The 19,791-nt window shown below is 43.9% G+C and overlaps 1 protein-coding gene across 2 annotated transcripts; it reads left to right on the top strand.

Moving 5' to 3' along the window:
- Window positions 1-2,048: 2,048 nt before the first annotated feature.
- On the top strand, window positions 2,049-19,761 carry tcf20 (transcription factor 20). 2 transcript variants are annotated; one of them, XM_023271736.3, is made up of 6 exons: window positions 2,049-2,608; window positions 4,496-12,967; window positions 13,239-13,332; window positions 14,944-14,993; window positions 15,132-15,232; window positions 18,258-19,761. In XM_023271736.3, the coding sequence occupies exons 2-5, from the start codon at window positions 5,762-5,764 to the stop codon at window positions 15,189-15,191; spliced, it is 7,410 nt and encodes a 2,469-aa protein (XP_023127504.2). In that variant the 5' UTR covers window positions 2,049-2,608; window positions 4,496-5,761; the 3' UTR covers window positions 15,192-15,232; window positions 18,258-19,761. The 2 variants fall into 2 exon arrangements, with proteins under 2 accessions (XP_023127504.2, XP_023127502.2); XM_023271734.3 differs by having other exon boundaries at window positions 14,944-15,007.
- The last annotated feature ends 30 nt before the right edge of the window (window positions 19,762-19,791 follow it).

Below are 19,791 nucleotides of genomic sequence, written 5' to 3'. Positions count from 1 at the left end.
CTTTCACATTAAAGTGACACTTGAGGATGGATTGTATTCAGGGTGAGCAGTGAGCACGCAGCGCAAGTACTTATCCACTGTTCCTCCCTCCATGTGCTGGGCTTGTAGAACTAAGTTCCCGCTGAGTTTTAATTGCCCTTTCACTTTGCTTGAATGACATCCATCTTGCCTGCGACTCAGGTCTATACACCTCCTGAACAAAAGCAGAAACAATAAAGCAGATGTGTAACTGTTTGCATGGAAAATTCCTTTCATTTTGGCATGAGAGCTTATATGTTCACTCCAGATATTTATTCAGATGTATGTAAGCATAAATGGGGTCAAAATTCAAATGCAGGCTCACAAGTTTACCCATTTGGCTTCTGTTGCACTGATTATGTGTTTAATTCTCATCTGCAACGTTTCAGTCACTCCTCCATGCAGATATTATGCTTAAGAGGACATACGATGGATTCGCAGTTAAAAAATACTGTCAAATTAAATGGAAGTTCTTCTTTTTTTAGTGTGATTTTAAATTGAAAAACATCACCAACAGACAGAAGACAACATGGTTGGTATTCAGCTTCAATCCATCCTCCAGTGAAGCAAATAGTATAAATATCATGTGAATGAATAAATGAATGATTGCAATGGTTTATTTAAAGATATTACAGCAAATGTGCTCACATAATTTTGTACATATCTGCATAAAAGTGTGTTAAAAACTGGTTGTTTTCTTCACGACTGTGTGCTTAGAGCCTCGTCTGTAGAAGATTTTGTGACCTTGTCCGTGATGGAAAGAGTCTGTGTATCCCAGCAGGCGTTCCTGTTGATTGGATAGGCCTGGCTGGCTGACTTGCTGGCCCAGAGTATCCGTGCCCTTTATCTCGCCTCTCAGCTCTTTCACTCCGACTTAGCGGCAACACAAGTACACAAATGCTTGCAAACCAATTGTGGTCGAAGATTTTTTTTGGTTATTTTTTCATTTCTTATAACCAGCAAACAAGAAGAACGTCTGCATGGTTAGAAGAAAAAAAAAACAAATGTAGATACGTAGCCTAAAAATTATCCACAGTTAAGGCTCTGTGATGCAGTTGCTATGGCAACTATGATAGAAATAGACGTGTATCTGCAAGGGAATGAAATGTATTGAACTGTTGGTTAGAAACAGAGAGATTTCACTCCGGTGATTGACAGCTTAAGTGAGTGGCTGCGTACAGACATGTATGTTTGTGTGTGAATTTAAGACCAGAGTTTTGTGCATGTGTGGTTTCTATGTGTGTGTGTGTGTGTGTGTGTGTGTGTGTGTGTGAGAGAGAGAGTGTTTGCATGTATGACACACTGCAGTATATTAAAAGTGCAGCAGCATGGATGGGGGGCATAGGGCACATCATTATGATGGTAGGAGAGTGCGAGGGGGTCTGCACTGCACTCGCCGGCCCTGTGTGAGTGCAGATAAGCTTCGGCAGAGACAACACAATAAATTTAATGGGCAAAAGATTCTGTTTGTAGCACCTCCATTGTTGTTGTGGCCGTGATGTTGCTCCCAGCATGTCGTGTCAAACATTAACCAATAGCCGGGTATTATGGTAATGATTTAAGTGGCTTTTCTTTGTGAAAAAAACTAAACACATCTGCAATCTGTGTGCAGTAGGTCTGTGTTTCAGCATAAAAAAACACCACTGTGAACTTACCCAGCTCCATCCAACTGCACTGCAATCTCCCTCTAAATGCAGGCACACCTATTTCCTCACAAATTGTCTTTTATCCGTCAGCCTCGTTCATTACAGACACAACCTAGCATTCCATTCAAGCCTGTCTCCTCTCCATATTGCCTTTGTACCCTGGTGCCTTCATGAGGCTAATTCACTTTCACTTGAGATGAAATAAGAACAAAGGAGGAACATGCTCAGGCAGACATGCAGGGGGGGAAAATCCACTCTGAATATTAGTATGATGTTGGATTTTATGGCAGAAATAGGTGGAAATCAATGAAATAGCAAAAGCTTCAGAGAGGGAGGAGAGATGGAGGGATGTGATGGAGAGAGATGAGGGAGGGGGTGCAGGAATATGAGTGTGTATGCATTTTCAAGGCGGTCTTTCTGTTGCAAGAAAAAAAAACAGTAGTCTAAGAGGAAAACGAATGGCTCGAGCTACTGATGAAGGCATGGAAATGCAATTTAGTGGCGGAAACTGAAATCTTCTGCGCGTTAATGGAGGCTTGCGCGAAGGCAATGTGCTTAATTTTAGTTGGAGATAGGTGGAATCACCTCAGCGGTGTGTGAAAGAGGGAGAGAGAGGCGAGGGAAGAAGAGGGGAGGAGGGGGCGGGGGTGTATGGACCTCGCTGGTTACGGGACCCACAGGCACCCCGATTGTGCTCTGCTCTCATCATTCTCGGAGGGGAGGACAAAAGAAAAAAGGGGAAATCGGAAGAAAGGCCCGGGATCTGAGTGTCGTGACGGGCCCCCCGACTTCGCCGCCGCTGGTCGGGGTTGTCTGGACTCAAAGAGGCTGAAGGAAAAGCGGCGGAGCGGTCGACTCTAGACTGGGGTTTCCTGCCACAGCAGCGGGATTGTCACAAAACAGCCTTTCACTCTTCGAGGGGCCTTGTATTGCTCCGTTTTCAGGTATGCATTCAGTTAGCTAGCCTGTCTCGGGCTGACTTGGCTCTGCTTGGCAAACGTTAGCTCTGTTTGTTCAAGGGAAAAATGTCAGGCTGCGTGACGGTAATTTTCTGATGCGGTACTCACGCCAGCTCCCTTGCTAGTTATTTATGCTAGCTAACCCATTTACTCAGAGCCCCAGTGAATTTGTGAGGGGGGGAACATCTGCACCTAATCACCTCTCTTTTGTAGCTGCCCAGTGCCTTTAGCCTGCTCTAACTGTCGTTTTGTGCATGCTTTGAAACGCTCGCGGGGATGTAATAAACGCAAATTAGCTGTCTTGCTAAGATGCTAACTAGTGGTTAGCTAGCTCCCAACATATGCGGCTAGCTCGCATATTTAATTTGCAGTATGTGAGGCGTTTTGGCTAACGCTAATCTCCCTCAGCTAAAAGAGGCAGCTCCTCTCTAAGCTAATTGTATTGCGTATACCTTGCTACTGGCTAATGTTGCTACTAAGGCAGTGTAGTGTTAATGGCAAGCTGAGACGACAAACCGTCCACATATTACAGAGCTAGCCTCCGATCATTATCTGCAAAAACACTGCGTATGCTCTTATCAATTAAGCAGCTTTGCAATTGATTTGCTGGCAGACTGCACTAAACCAGTTTTTTTTCTTATTATTCCTCCACTGCTGTGTGTTGTGAACGCTGCTGCCTGGTCGTGCACAGTGAGCTGCTCTGATTAATTAATAATCTAGATATGGGCTAATACACGGATGTTGTCCTTCTAACTTTACCTGTATCACCAGTGGACACTAGCATCGACCCTCCAATGCAACACTTGAACACAACCCTGTTTGATGATGCAGTGTTCGGGGTTTAATTTAATTGACAATATATAGTCAGTTTGTTTAACAATTATTAACTCCTAATCACTTTCTCTGTGGTGGTGATTTGTTATTACATGACTCTCCAGTATGAGAGAAGCCACCCAAAGTTATTTCAGGGCTATTAACCATTTCACAGTGTTTTTGAGACACACAATAGAGGCCAGTGTCACACATGGCAATTAAAGGTTCTGACCCCATAAAAGGTGGCGTCATCCCTTTAATTATCACCCATAATAATTAAATCCCTTTAAAACAAGTTAAATACTGTGAGGTTAATGGGCCCCATTGTAAAAGGCGGGAGACAGACTTCTTCTGTCTTGACTTCTTGTTGTTTGTTTACATGTGATGAGGTGTTTGTGACCTTGTTCTCTTAATTGAACCCGGCTGCTTTGTCACTTTTCTCTCCAGCAAACCTGTTTGTTATCAGTCAGAAGAGACAGCTCGAGCATGTATTGTTAAAGGGCCAAACAAAGTAAAGGCTGTACTCACAGTGCATATTAAAATAGGAGCATTGATATGAGGTCAGGAAGCCTTTTAAGCAGTCAAGCAAGCAGTCAAATGGACGGCATATGCAACATGAAGTAATGTTTACACTGTTGTTGCTTTGGTAAATGTATTTGTGATCAGTCTGCGTGATTGTTTTGCGGGTGACCACAAAAAAACAGGTCACAGATTGGAAATGCTGATGTAATCTGTCATGTATGATCCTGTATTTTTCTTTACCTGTGAACAGTCTCAACTATTTAGAAATGAAGTAATCAAAAGTCAAAGGAAGACTAGACAAATGCTCATAATGCTTGTTAATTCTGTATTTATGGTTTTTATGTCATATTCAACACAGAATTTTTAGATAATGAATAAAATAATCTTACTAATACAATATAAAACTGTTACAAACCCAAGGTGCAGTTCTCTTTAGAATTATTTGATTACAACAGATCTTTACAAGGCATGTTTAATAAATTTTCCCTTTTCATTTTTGAATGCCAACTCTTTTAATTCATCTTTTTGTATTTTCAGAGCTGTGAAGGCGTCTGGTCAGCAGCTCATGGAACAGGAACTTTTCTGCATGGAAATACTGAAGAGAAACAGAAAACCGGAGCTTGAATTGACTGAACCTGAAGTGGAATAAATGGATTACCCTCCTTTTGGAAAATTGTTGCCATGGAACTAGGTAGAATGAAATGATGGTTGACGGAAAAAACAAAGGTAAGGCGGCTAAATGCTGAAGACGCAGGAAGGCATCGAGAAGAACCTGAACACATTCGAAGAAAAAACAGTTACTCTATAGGGACCAAATACTTCTACAGTCCAAATGAATGCATGCCGTAGCAGAAAAAATAGACAACAGTATTCAAAAGGGGACAACCAAGAAAAAGAACAACTGAAATAGTGTTACACTCTCATCTAAGAGCCGATTAGAATATCAATGGAGTGTTCACCTCTGGAAGCGTTGAGTGAGGGTCTGTATTCGGACCTGTTGATTCTGTTACTGGAGTTTCGGTCTCACACAGGTGTGAGTCAGGTCCCGGCAAACTTACACATGTTGACGAACTGAAGGATTGCTGCGACGGAGCACAGTCTCAATGGTTTTATTGAGATTTTGTTTTTCACAAGATGCTATTGGATCAGCACTCGGTTTAATCCTAAAATAGCTCTGCTTGCTCGAGCTGTCGTTATAGTGGAGTGTATACATGTTAAGACATTTAAGGTTTAAAGTCTCACTCGGTGATGTGGCAGTCGTCCATGATATTGCCTGCACAGTGCCAAACTGCTTCAGCTTCGTGGGAATGACTGCTCATTTTTAATCTTGTATATTTTGGAAGTAGAAATCTGCTTCACCACATCTCTGTATCTTTTTTCTCTCTCTCTTTTTTTGTGAGAAAAAAAGTCATTTTTTAAGTCGCTGCCATTAAATGAACCTGAATTTGAGTGGAAACCTTCAAGATCACATCGAAAAAGAAGATTTTTGCAATTTTCCCTTTTCCTTTGTTGCTCAAATCGTCGCCTGCTTGACCTCCCCATCCACTACAGACACTACAAAAGGGTGATTATAACATCGACGATACACATATATATATATAAATATATATATATATATATATATTCCTTTGCTTCAGTTCTTTGGTGGATTTCAAAAGAATTTCCTTGTTAAACTGCCAGGCCATAGACTCTCTGTTTGTCATTTATGCTTATTGCCACGAGCCTTCCAGTTTCTGATCATAATCATTCCCTGATATAGACACTGACAGATATTTCCGTTTTTGATCCAGACTTGGAAAAACAATGCAGAATTTTTCTAACAGTCCGGCTCCCCCATCTCTGCCCCCAGCGTTCAGTGGGAGGGGTGGAGGCGGACCCTCGTATCCCCCTCAGCCAGCAGAGCCCCAGATCTCCCCAAGGATGACAGATGATTACGCGGGGATGCAACAACAGAGTCTGCACAGAGGCCATCACCACCCAAGTCAGGCCAGCCACATGCTTGCTTACAGTGCTCGAAACAGAGGAGCAGTGGAGCCACCGCCAACACAGGGTAACATCCACAGCAGCAGCAGCAGCAGCAACCCCTACAGGAAGGATGCCATGGATTACTATTTTTCAATGGGTGGAAAGGACAGGCACAGAAGGGGAGGTATGGGTTATGGGGGAGGCTTTGGCTACCCTAACATTGATGGACATATACCTCACCAGTACCGGCATCCTGGATCTAGCTCTGCACCCACATCTGGCCTGATGTCACCTTATCCAGTAGACTATGGCTCCAGTGCTGGTTCAGGCGGAGGCGCTGGAGCGTTCTCTCCTTCTCATCAGTACAATATGAGTCAGAACCCTGCAATGCAGTCAGTGGCAGGTTCTCAGATGCAACATCGCCAACATGGACAGACCTTCCCAGCTGTGCACCTGGGACAACAGCATAGGACCTATCCACACTCCGGGCACAGAATGACCCCACAGTACCCACACTACTCTCCACAGGGTGGAGCATCCACAGGGTCATCAGGAATGTATAGCCCCCCTCCACAGAGATATCTCGACGGGGCTGCCAGCACTGGGTTTGATCCCAAAGTCAACAGTTCTCCCAGTGTCAACTCCAGTTCAAACTCGATCTCCAGTTCAGTTGCTGCTAACAATGTAGGGCCAATGGAGAATGTTCAACAGAGTTACCATGCTTCAAATTATCCAGGATATTCCCCTCAGACGCTCTCACTTCACAAGCAAGCCACACTACAGCACCGCAACTCGCAGCACAATTTAGGAGTAGGTTATGACAACTCGCTCAAGATGCAGCACCAGGGACCATCTCCAGGCTCTGTATATGCTAAACTTCATCAAGCCTCTAATCCCAGTATACCTCAACCAGCATCTCAAGAAATAGCCAAATCCCCGATGCATCCGAATGCGCAGCAAACTCAAATTAACCAAAACTTCAGCCCAATATCCAACCCTTCTCCAGCTGCCTCTGCAGTGCATTCCCCCAGCTGTAGCTCCTCTCCTTCTCCTTTGATGGGTGTCTCAGAGGCACATGGAAACCCCTCAGGTCATGGTCCTTCACATCCTCCTACATCAAACCCCCGTAGCAGCCATGGTCATGGCAGATTACTGCAGACCATGCCTCAGTTAAGTCCCACACCCAACTCAAATAGCAGCATCAGTAGTTGTGGTAGCAGTGGCAGTCATAAAGCTCACAGCATGAGTGCAGTTGGAGGGAGCAATCTTCCTCCGACAGGCCGCAATAAAATGAATCTAGGCACAGGAATTGGATCCAGAGAGGAAGGCTCCTCCATTTATTCATCTTCTTCACTTGACAAAATGCAGGATGCTGGCCTGAATAGTCTTAATGCCTTGAGCTCACAAGTAGCCAATTTACCAAACACAATTCAGCACATGCTCCTCACTGACACAGTGCTTTCACAAAAGAAGAAAGACGGCGTGTCGATGCAACAGGCAACACCTGGAGTTCCCCAATCACAACCAAGGAGTCGAAATGCAAGTGCAGCCTCAAGTACTAGCACAGTCAAAGATGGAGGTGCAGTGGGAGTCGGTGATGGTGCCAGCTTAGATGCTGGTGCTGAAGAAGACTCCTCGCTGATGTCATCAGGGACCAAGGCGGAACGTGAAGAGCAATTTTCTGAGGGGGAACATGGGAGGGTGAGGCAGATGAGTGGGGCGAGCAGTGGATCAGAACCAACCGGCTATCACCCTTCATCTCAGAATCAAACCCAACCACAGACTGTACAAGCATCAAATGATAAAACGGTCACATCGGAGTCACCATCAAAACAACAGGTTGTCCCTGAAACAAAAGCAAATGAAACTCACATTCCCTCCTTATCATCTCCATCCTTTGGATGTCAGCCATCTGAGACTGGCCCAGCTTCACATTCAACACCTCCAGTTTCCTCCTCGCCCTCATCCACCTCCTCCAGTATTCCTCCTCCCCAGCCAAACTGTGTCCCAGAGCCTGGTTTGACATATAACGACCACAGGGCTGGCCATAGGAAGACGACAGAAATTAAAAATGAAGTCATCAAAGATGAAAGTGAAGGCACAGTTGAGAAAACAGAGAAAAGTTGCGGCCAAATGCAGCGAGAGGGAGAAGTTGATACACAAAATGGTCTGGACAAAGAAAATAGGCTGCACTCTGCATCCAGGTTACACAATAATGAGAAGGAAGAAAAGCACACATCTGAGGATCAGCAGAATGCCGGTAGTATTGGTGTGATTGTCTCAGCTCGGTCTGAGGGAAGTCACACTGAAAAAAGTAAGCATCCCCAAGACAACTGTGTAGAAGAGAAACAGTCTCACTCTTATTTAAGAGAGTCAAGCAGTCACAACGGGGAGGAAGGTGTAGATCTCAGTCTGTATTCCTCCCATCATCAGAAATCAACCTTTGGACGGCCTCAAAATCCTCCACAGTCTGGTCCACATAAATATGGCTACCCAGAATCAGCATATGGCTCAGATTTATCCATGAAGAACAAAGGGAAGACGGGCCCAGCTGGTGTAATGGAATCAAATCCCAGATATTTAGGGTACCAACAACCACAGACTGGTTATGGCCCCTCACATCCAAAAGATGCTGGTTCTGTAGCAGAGGCTTTGATGAAGAGAGGCCAAGGAGCAGGAACTAAAGGTCATGAAGAGAATTCACAGATGCAACAATTCCCAAGCCTTTTGCAAGAGGTTCTTCAAGGTTATAATTTAGACAGACGTTATGGAAGACCAGAACAAGCTTTTCCTGCACATCTCCAAGTCCAACAACAGTTTCAAACCAGACATCCTTATAGTGTGAGTGAGGCTATGAGGATGCAGAGTGGAACCGAGAGCTCGACTCTTTCTGCCCAAATGGGCAGTTCTGGAAAACACCCAAATCAGAGGCATGGAAGTGAGCCTGATTTCACCACAGATCCTCAGTCCGTAGTGAAATCTGAAGGCAATGCCAAGATACTGCAAAATGCTGAAAAAATTGAAGTAGGTGTGTCCCAGAGCCATTTACAACAGGCTACAGAGACACAGCAGCCCCCACCAAAACATATAAACTTAGCTGACTATTCTCTACCACAGAGGAAAGCATTATCCACTCCATCCTCTGCTGTGCAGGAGCTCCTTTTGCAAGAGCCAGAGCCGCTAACCGGCAGCATTGGTCAAACGGAGTCTCAGAAATCATCAGGCTCCATATTAGCCCCATCAGAGCGGCGCTCTGTCATCTGTGATGTGTCGCCAAACCGACGCAGCACACCAGAGAGGGACAGGGAGGGCGACAGGGAGAGAGAGCGGGAGAAAAGTCAGAGTGGAGCGTCTGTGATTCAACAGCCATTTTCCTCTCCAGCAGCAGCCAATGATCTAAGTAAAAAGGATGCTGGAGAGAAACAAGCGATGAAAATGGAAAAAGCATCAAAAGAGGCTGGGGCAGATGCTGCAAACGTACAGACTGAGCATCATAGCAGTGGCGGGCCTAATGAGGCAGATGTGGAGTATCATTCAAAGTCTGTTCACTCATCAGTTGTAATGAATGCTGACCCCTATAGGCGAGGTAATGTCGATATTACCCCCTTGCCTTCACATCCGAGCAACACTAATCCTTTATCTTCACCATCAAGGCATCAGTCGTACCTTCTGGGTGTTGACCTCTCCACTGCCGGTGGCGGTACATTTCCTGGATATCGATTCGGAGATGCAAGAGAAGGCAATATGATGTCACGCAGTAATCCCCACTTTCCTTCTCACCATCCGTACCACAATTTATCCCCTCAGCCTCAAACCCCAAATAAGCTTCAAATGTATCCTCACCCTCGCGGCCCACCTCACCACCCCCATGACCTGAGTGACTGGGTAAAAGCAATGAACAGGCCATCAAAGGAGATGATGATGCAGCCCGGCTCTTCTCCTGGACGACACAAGGCCAGCCAGTCAGAGCAGAGACAGAGGATGATCTCTCAAACTGACATAGCCAGCGAGCAGCATCCGAGTAAAACTTCTCTCCATCATCAGAGCCCTTATTATGATATGAAAATGTGGGAGTCAACACACCCTGGAAGAGAAGGTGCTCGAATGATAGAGGGAGACGCCTACTACAGGACACAACCGCCTCCTCCTCCCCCTCCTCCCCCCCTTCCTCCCCCTGCTCCTGTAGTTACACATGGCCCCGTTCCTCCGCAAATCTCTCACGGCCAAAACGCTGCTGAACCTGAGGCCCCCAGAGGAGCCACAGAGGAGGCCAAACACCCCATCCCACCTCCTCCATCCATCTCCATCAAGCCTCCTGCCGACATGAACTCCACTCAGCCACAGGTGCCACGTCAGACCAAAACCGGGGGTTCTGGAGACACAAATCCGCTAATATTGAGAAGGAGAGTTCGTTCTTTTATCTCTCCTATTCCTGCCAAAAGGCAACTCCAGGACACCTCTCAGCAGAGGGTTCCCACAAACTCACATCATCACTCTCCGGGGGCTCACTCTGAGTCTAGCCACCACAATGAAGATGACTCATGCAGTTCAGATATCCCATGTCCCCGGCTCTCTTCCCCTCTGCCAGGAGAGAACACCTATTCACTCCCTCTGTCTCCATCAAGTGGTAACACCAAGGTTTTGCCTCCCAGGAAAGGACGAGGTTTGAAGCTGGAGGCAATAGTGCAGAAAATCACACCAAATATTAAAAAGCCAGCAGGCCATGCTGATGATGAGTCAAATCATTATCCAGGCTTCTCTCACTCAGATATACCAACATTTAATGATTCACAGGACCAAGACTTAGCACATTTCCCCAGGGTTTCAGGAGGGGATGATAGTTACATGGATGAAAGTCACTCATTAAATGACATGATTCCCTTCAGAGGAGTCGATGATGCCGGACCTTTACCTCCATCTGCCTACCCGTGTGATCCTCATCAGACGTCTCAAGTCCTCAAACAGCAAGACTTTGACTTTGGACTAGGGGCTGCTGTGGCATCAGCATCTGGTGACAAGGAGGATTTTGCTCTACTCGGCCCTTTACCCCCTCCTCCGCCTCTCCCTCGCCCAGTGCAGGGCTCCCCACCTCCCTCCTCTTCTGCCCTGTCAGACATTCAGCATTTCACAAACACTTACCAGCAGCTCGAGACTAGAAGGGGAGAGCAGTCTGCTGCGAACCTGCTTCGACAGAAACTTCAAGAATCTGGCATGGGATTTGATGATTATCCTGGCAGCGACTACTATGGAACCACCCCGCCCCACCATAGCCAGGCTCAAGGACACATGCTGAACAGACAACATCAGATGTCCTCTGGTAGGTCTAGTTTGTCGCCACAAGATTCTAAATCACTGGAGAGTGTCGTGCCTAAAGGCTATTTCCCATCTGGCAAGAAAAAGGGCAGGCCCGTGGGGAGCGTGAATAAACAAAAGCGGGCTCAGAACCAAGTCCAGACGCCCGCCCAGGCCCCAGCCCCCTCACAAGTCCAGACGCAGAACACGACTGTGAGCGCTCCTCCAGCCCCACCCATTCCAGCCACAGCGGCTGCCACAACCCCACCCACAGTCCAGACTAGCAGCACCACATCGGCCCCCGCAGCACCTCCTCAGCCAGAAAGTAAAAACACTCCCCCGCTGGCCCCGCCCATTTTAACACAGGTAGTGAAAGTGGATGTTGAGAGTGAGGACACGCAGCCGGAGATCGAGGTCAAACCTGTGCGACGGAGACGCAAAGGTGTAAAAGATGAAGACGAGCCGCTGGAAGCAAGAGGACGGCAGAGGAGGAGGAGGAGAGGGGCGGCAGCGACGGCGGCGGTGGCGACGCCGCCATCAATGGCCAAAGACGACCCAGATACATCTTTAGGGGCAGGGGGAAACCTCGGCGCAAATAGAGTTTTAGCGGACCCGAACAGAAAGGGGCTATTTGTTCCTCACATCCACGTGGAGAAAAAAATCCCTGAGATTGGGGCAGTGTGCACCATTGTAAACGCTGAGGAGGACAAGATGAAAGGAGAGCGTAGTGCAGTCGGAGGGAAAGCGGGCGGGAGTGGAATTGATTCTCTCCTGACCTCAGCTCTTTCCTCCCAGTTATCTAAGAGAGACAGAGAAGCAGAGAAGAGGGAGACAGATGAGGTGGAAACTACACTTCAGTCGGGAAAAGCACTTCCTTCATCTGGCTATGTTGTTTCAGGCCCAGTGATTACAGAGACCAATCACTCCGGCCGCCTGCTATGTTGTCTGTGTCAGAAATGGGCAAATTACAAACATCTCGGAGATCTCTATGGGCCTTACTATCCAGCTGAATATGCTGCAAAACTACCCAAGAACCAGCCCCAGGTCAGACAATGTCAAGCAACCACAGGCACAAACAAAACAGGACCAAATTCAGACACAAGCTCAAACACTCCGAGTGCGATCCAAGACACACAAACACAAGACGCCGAGTTCACCAAGCCCTCAACTGAGAGCGACTATGCCATCAGCCTAGATTCAAACCCAACATGTCTTACTCCTACAGTTAGAGCCGCCTCCCCAGCTGGAAGAGAGGAAATCAAGATGCCTGTGGCTGCCAAGCTCAGCGGCACCGACTCTCCTTCCTCCTCCTCCAGCACCATTAAACCTTCTCTAACCTGGGACATGAATCTAGATATCCGACCTATCCCCGAGCTTAAGAGGGAGCCAGGCCTGGAAGCCGACCAGCAGCCGGCGCCGAAGCAGCTGCAGCAGCCGACGGACGAAGCTCAACAGCGACCTCAACACAGAAAGCTGACCTCTCATCCCCGCTTCAAAAGGAGACACAAGTCCAGCGAGGATTCCCCCAGAATGGTGCCATCCAACAGTAAAGCGTCCCTGCCCTTCCAGCCCCCTCCGCCGGCCTTGGACTCCCTGGGACCCTTGGCACAACTCGCGCAGCTGCCTCAGATGCCCATGGACCCGGAGGAGCTGTGGGTCCACGAAGGATGTATAGTGTGGACCAGTGGAGTGTACCTTGTCAATGGAAGACTGTATGGCCTTCAGGAGGCACTAGATGGTGCCAGAGAAACAGTGAGTGTCCAATGTATCTACTTGACCTGTTTATTTATATTATTTATATATATTTATTTATTATATTACTCAATAACTGTTTAAAAGATGCTAAAATTGCACATATATTGATTAAAAAAAAACATACCTTATGTTAGTAGTTCCTCATGTGTGCATGTTCTAAAAGTCAGTAAACCGCTTCCTAATATTATTAATGTTACTTTTGCAGTTATTTTAATCCTTTTTTTAGGCCATTAGCTCTTCTTTATATTCTGTTGTCATCTCTTCTCAGAGCTGTTCCTACTGTGAGATGGTTGGCTCAACCCTGGGCTGCTACAGTAAAGGCTGTACACTTCGCTACCACTATATGTGCGCTATTGAAGCAGGTGAGTGGATGTTTTAAATACAAGTGCTCTGTAAAAATACAGGGATGAGTATTGTGTGTATTTTTAGGACTACTACTCCTACAATGTTGCTTAACTATCTGATACAGGCTTTTTTAATGGCTTTTCTCTCTGATTTTCCTCTTTCACTCATCACTTTAAGGTTAAAAATGGAATTCAGGACTTTTTATTTGATTTTATTAATACTGTAACAGATTTATCTAAGAAAACAATTCAAGTGTGTGTCTTATCGCTGCCAGCACCAACATTAAGTTAGAAAAAGAATGAAAACATAGCCAGAACTTTGTCTTCATCCCCCGAATTACAGAATCCCTGCCCTGCCCTGACAGTACAAAGGATGCTTTATCCGTTTCAGTCCATTTCTAATTGAATTTTTGAATGCGCCACAACTGAACAATTAGCTGGCTAATGGTTACTTTGTACTATTAACTAGGTCTGAACAATCAGTCCATTTCAAATCAGTTAATCAAATTTATTTGACTTAACATAGTCGTAGCTTTGGTGATAATTGCTCTATCACCTACATCATTTAAAAATGTTGGATGCTGGACACAGTTTCTATCTCTAAGTTCTCCTCCTTGCATTAGAATAGAAGAGTTAGTATTTTGATTGTGTCTCTCTTGGAAATCCACATGTTCGGAATCTATTACAACCTGTCGCAAACTGCAATACCTGTCAGAAAAATCGCAATTAGATATTTTACCCAAATCCCTCAGCCTCATCATTAATCCATCCATCCATCCATCCATCCATGCATCCATTATCTATACACCACTTAATCCTCATTAGGGTCGTGGGGGGCTGGAGTCTATCCCAGCTGACTTAGGGCGAAGGCACCAGTCTATCACAGGGCTACATATGGAAACAATCACACTCGCTTTCACACCTAAGGACAATTTAGAGTTACCAGTTAACCTGAACATGTTTTTGGACTGTGGGAGGAAGCTACAGAACTCGGTAAAAGCCCACGCATGCACAGGGAGAACATGCAAACTCCATGCAGAAAGATCCCAGGAAGGCCGGGACGCGAACCGGAGATCTACTAGCTGCAAAGCAACAGTGCTAATCACCGATCCACTGTGCAGCTCTCATCAGTAATCCATACATATAGAATTTAGTTAACTCCATATGGGAGTTCCAGGCTGCTAGCATACACACCACACCTGTCTGAAAATTGCACATTTCTCTGCCTGTATGTGATCAAAATGGCAACGAACGCCAGTGCAACTGAGATTAGGGTGTCTTTGTGTGTCTGTGTGGACTGAGAATGGCAAAAATGCATCATAGACAAATTAGGCCGTGAGGTAAAATGTGCAAGATAATGTTGAAGTTGCAGTAATAAACAGAAAATCAATGTTTTTAATTTCTCAAGGACCGATTGCAGAACTGATAACGTCAGGGCTTATTGATCTTCTGGTCTTTATTAATCCTCTGGTCTGTAACTCTGTAATCCTGGAACCCATTTAATACTCAGTTTTAGTACCGATTTGTAGTTAAAAAAAAAAAAAAAAGTACAAAAATGCTGATGTAAAACACAAATATTGTTCTGTGGCTGTGTTCAAACTGTATTGATATTCTTTTCCCCTCTGTTAGATTGCTCTCTGAACGAAGATAATTTCTCACTGCGGTGTCCGAAGCACAAGGTAAAGAAGGAGAGGTTGGTTTACATTTGTGTAATTCAGTTCATTCCAGATCTTTTTTTTTGCTCTAAATTCTCAAACGGAACCCTTCATTTCTTTAAATATCTCCAATTTTTGATCTTTCTCTGTCTTCTTCTTCAGTTTACCCAGAGCATCCGGCCAGCCAAGTCAGTGTACCTGGAGCAGTCAGAGAGAGGCTGAGAGAAACGAAGAGGAAGAGGAGACACAGGAGTCTGGAAACTGTAAGTTTACACTCATCTGTGTGTTTTTGTGAATGTGATCTCTAGTTTTGTTTCTAGTTTGGATTTGAATGCTAGTATAGTAGTTAAAGCGCTATATTTGTGTATACTGTTCCTCACATATTGAAAGTATTATCATCCTTTCAGATCTACAGTGGTGCTTGAAAGTTTTGTGAACCCTTTATTTATATTTCTGTGTGAATATGACCTAAAACAACATCAGATTTTCACACCTAGAAGCCCTAAAAGGAGATAAAGGGCAGCGAGTTAAGCTAATTAGCAAAAATATTATATTTGGTTAATATGTAATGAGAGAATGGAACAATGAGAGTACATTTTTTGTAAGGACATAGCCAAATCACAGTCTAAATCCAAAAGAAATGTTGTGAAAGAACCTGAAGTGATCAGTTAATGTGAGTAAACCTACCAACACACAGAGTTAAAGCTGGTCTGTGTGGAGAAATGGACCAAAACTCCTCCAAACTGATGTGCAAGAATAATCAGCAGTTACTGAAAATGCTAATTTGTGTTTATTTCTGTACAAAGAGGTCACACCACATATTCAAAGCAAAGCAAAGCTGAACTGTCTTCTCTTTTTCAACTGACCCTCTTATTACTTCTGTATCCTCATCCAAGAATATGCTTATTATTTCTGATTTTAAAAAATATAATTGAAAGTTGACACTTTTCAAAATTTGAACTTATGCCGGCATAAATCACAGAGACAGTAAAACACCAGTGCTTCCTTCATTAGATGTTTGCAGATAATATATGTATAAAATTGTGTTGTTTTGTAGCCATCTGTAGCCTAAAATCCAACCTCATTCCCAACCGGTTCATAAGCACATTCATCTGGGAAACGCTGCCTTTCTTCATTATTTGAGGGGAAGACGATTTTCTCTTTAATGGATCTTTGGTAAATGAACACTAATTTGTTGCCTCGGGCCTGTTTTTATACCCTTTTCTCCTAAATCAGTTTAATTCCCTGCAGCAGAACAAACAGCCTCTCTTTGTTGGCGGGTTCTTTCATTCCTGTTGAGGAGAATCATCCAGCTCTCACCCTCCTCCTCACCTCACCTTAGTGGCTGTTCTCTGCCTGTCACTGCCTCCCCCTCACTTTCAGTCCAGCCTATCCTCAAAAAACTGGAAACTAATTCACACACACACACACACACACACACACACACACACACACACACACACACACACACACACACACACACACACACACACACACACACACACACACACACACACACACACACACACACACACACACAATTTCTCTCTTTGTCGGTCCATTAATGTGGAATTAAGAATGCTGGTGGTAAATTAATCATATATGTATTTGCACCTATCCCTATTGCTTTGTTTTGCTTTGGGGCCGATCTGTTTTTTAACTGTAATCATGACTGGTCTGAGTGAAATTTACTTTAAAAAAAAAAAAAAAAAAAAAAAAAAGATTTTATTTTGAAATCTAAATTTTTAAGTTTAAATATAGTGGTGGAAACAAGTTTTTGGACACCCTTAAAATTTTACACAATCTCAAATATCATGAAATGTATATTTTAAAAAAAATTGTTTCAAAAGGTGTGGCTTCATTTCAAAAACACAAACAAATACAAATTATATTTTTTTGTTTATTGTTTGCATGAAAAACTAGCAAAACTAAATTCTACCAAAATGACCAAATACTCCAAATTTCTTATTTTTATGGACCCAGTCAATTGGAAGTTTTTAATGGCTTTTTTAGGGTTTGTTTAGTATTATTAAACCTATGATTGATTACACTTGAAGAGTGCCCCTAAGAGTGATTGTTAATGCAATATACATGCAAATGTATGGGGTGTCCGAAAACATTTTTCCACCACTGTATACATTTGGATGCATGCCTCAGCTTTTATATAGTTGAACAATTATTTGAACTAACTGGAGTGTGTCAGTTAGTCAGATGAAAAAAAAAGAGAACTTTTAATTTCCCTGGCCAGTACACATAACTTTTTGGGAATAATCATTAAATCTGGGATTATCTGTGGACGTACTTATAAGCCACGATAATAAAACCACCTACTGAATAATAGACCTCGCACCAAGATGTTAGCGACAGGTTTAAGTCCTGGATGTTGTGAGATGAGGCCTCCATGAAACAGACTTGTTTTTCCATCAGATACTCTGTCAGATTGAGATCTGGAGAATATGGAGGCTGAGTCTACACGTTGAACTTATGTTTCTCCAATAATTCCTGGACAATGTTAGCAAATCTTGCTGGATGTAGGACCCAGTTTCAAAGCAGAACTTTGCCCAGAGTGTCACGCTGCTCCAAATGGCTTATTTTCTTTCCAGAGTGCATCCTGTTGCCATCTCTTCTCTAGAAAAATGACACACGTGTGACACATCAGAGCAGACCACCTTCCTCCAGTGCTCCATAATCCAGTTCTAAAGCTCACCTTCTCATTTTAGGTGTTTTCAGCCGTGGACAGCAACTTCTGATACTTGGTTCTTTGAGTTCTGACACCTTTCTAGCTCTTCTTTATAGCAGCGTTAAGATTTTCAGCTCCTCTGTGGAATCAGGCCACATTTGGTCAGCCTTCACTCCTCACATGCATCATTTGACGCCCTTGACCCTGTCGCCAGTTCACCAATTGCCCACTTTTGGAAGATACTAGCCAATAACATATCAGTGGCACCCCACATCATCTGCTGTTGGCATGGTCCAATGGTCTGTCAATCACAGTTTTACTCTTGTTGAAGTTACTTAGAGCTGTACGCTGCCCACTTTCCCTGCTTCCAACACATCAACTTAAAGAACTGGCAGCTCACTCGCTACCTCATACATCCCACCCTTTGAAATTTGCTTTTGTAACAACGTGATCAATGTTTTTCACTTCACCTGTCAGTGGTTTTAGTGTTGTGGCTGATCGGTGTTTCATTCAGCTTCATAGAAGTCTGAAGAAATTGTGTTGTGTGCGAAAGCTTTCATTCTTTGTATCTGAATGTGTTGGCTGATATTTTGTGTTTCCTCTCCTAGGTGAGTTTGGGCGATAGAAGACTGAGAAATGTGAAAAGACAGGACTGGCATCGGTGGCAGAGAACAACAAAAGGGAATGTACAATTTCTCAACAGGAATCAGCATTATTTACATTTAAGACAATGGAGAAAAGAGACTTTTTTTAAGAGAATTATCGCTCTTTACTTAAAAGCAGAAAAAAGAAAAAAATATGGACATGCAACATAGAGGAAAGGAGCTACAAGAAAAAGACTAAAAAACAACAAAATACTACAAGGATCGAAGTGGGATGAAATGAGACGTCAAAAGACTGACGGCGAAACTAAAGGAGCTTTTCTATACAGAACAAAAGAAACAAACTTCCTCTCTAGGCTTACTTTGATTTTCCAGAGACATCCTTCAAGTGTTAAACTTTTGTTTATTGTCATCTGTATTATCATTTACCTTTTTTTTTCTGGTTTTCTTTTGTTTGCGTTGATATTGGGAGCAAGTTTGGGTGTCAAACCCGGAAAAGAAAAGGAGAGAATTTTGTACTCTCTCGCAAAGTAGTATTTTATCTTACGGTATTAGGAAGATCACAATTATTATTTTAGTCCTTCATTATTATTTTGTATCCTCATCAGTATTTACTCATGAAAAGGAAATGGATGTATCTCACTTTATATTCACTCAACACATGCATTGGATTTCTTTTTTCATTCCTGGAGAGGGAGGAGCCAGAGTGATGTTGTCTGGAATGTCAGGGTCGAGTTTGCCACAAAGACATTATTGCCTTGGAGAACGGACATCTGTTGCCTTTCAAAAGTCGTGTATGAGTGCGAAATGAGTGCGTGTGAGAAGCTGAAAAAATGCCGATATCTGGGTCTTTGATTCCATTTTTGGTCCTTTTGAAAAGTGTTCTTATTTTTCATCACTGGGGTTTTTACGGTACAGATAGTATTCACGAAAAATCAGATGGACACAATCTTATTTTTCAAGTCCAAAATGTTCGTAATGTGCAAAGAGAAGGACAGATGCTTGTAAGAGGAGGAAGATAACACTATTGACTAAAGCTTGTCTGCCGTCTTTAACCGTGCTGACTGGGGAAAAAGATGAAGGACGCGACACTGAGGAGTTCTCATCAGTGTGGAACTGTGTACTGGGTGCACGGGTTTGTATGTTCTCCATACATCGTTACGTTGGACATTGATGAAGTGCGTTTTTCGGAACTGAACTTTGGAGGGGGTGTCGTGAGAGGCTGCGACGGAGAGTGAGCCTAACCAAGTACTTTGGAAAGGTTTCATTCAAGTGACGCAGCAGCAGTTTAATCGGGAGATGCAAAATCCATTCAAAAGAAGCATTGCCATAAAATTTAAAAGTGAGTCGTACATGGTGTCGTCTTTATCATTTTTTATTGTTATTCTTGTAAAAAAAAAAAGGAAAAAAAGTCAAACTGAAAGAAGACAGTTACACTATCAGAACCATGCTGTATTAGAAACCTGTCAATATGTATATGAATTATGAATACACTTAAAAAATGCTTCAACTATGCTCCTCTTCTCATTTCTTAAACCCC

Source organism: Amphiprion ocellaris, chromosome 19, assembly GCF_022539595.1.
Source record: "Amphiprion ocellaris isolate individual 3 ecotype Okinawa chromosome 19, ASM2253959v1, whole genome shotgun sequence".
Lineage (NCBI taxonomy): Eukaryota > Metazoa > Chordata > Actinopteri > Pomacentridae > Amphiprion > Amphiprion ocellaris.
This window is presented reverse-complemented; position numbering and strand designations above follow the sequence as displayed.

Coding starts and splice junctions, on each gene's coding strand:
- tcf20 (XM_023271734.3), top strand. CDS start 5,762: ATGCAGAATTTTTCTAACAGTCCGGCTCCCCCATCTCTGCCCCCAGCG. Junction 13,333..14,943: donor TATGTGCGCTATTGAAGCAG/GTGAGTGGATGT, acceptor CCCCTCTGTTAG/ATTGCTCTCTGAACGAAGAT. Junction 15,008..15,131: donor CACAAGGTAAAGAAGGAGAG/GTTGGTTTACAT, acceptor CTTCTTCTTCAG/TTTACCCAGAGCATCCGGCC.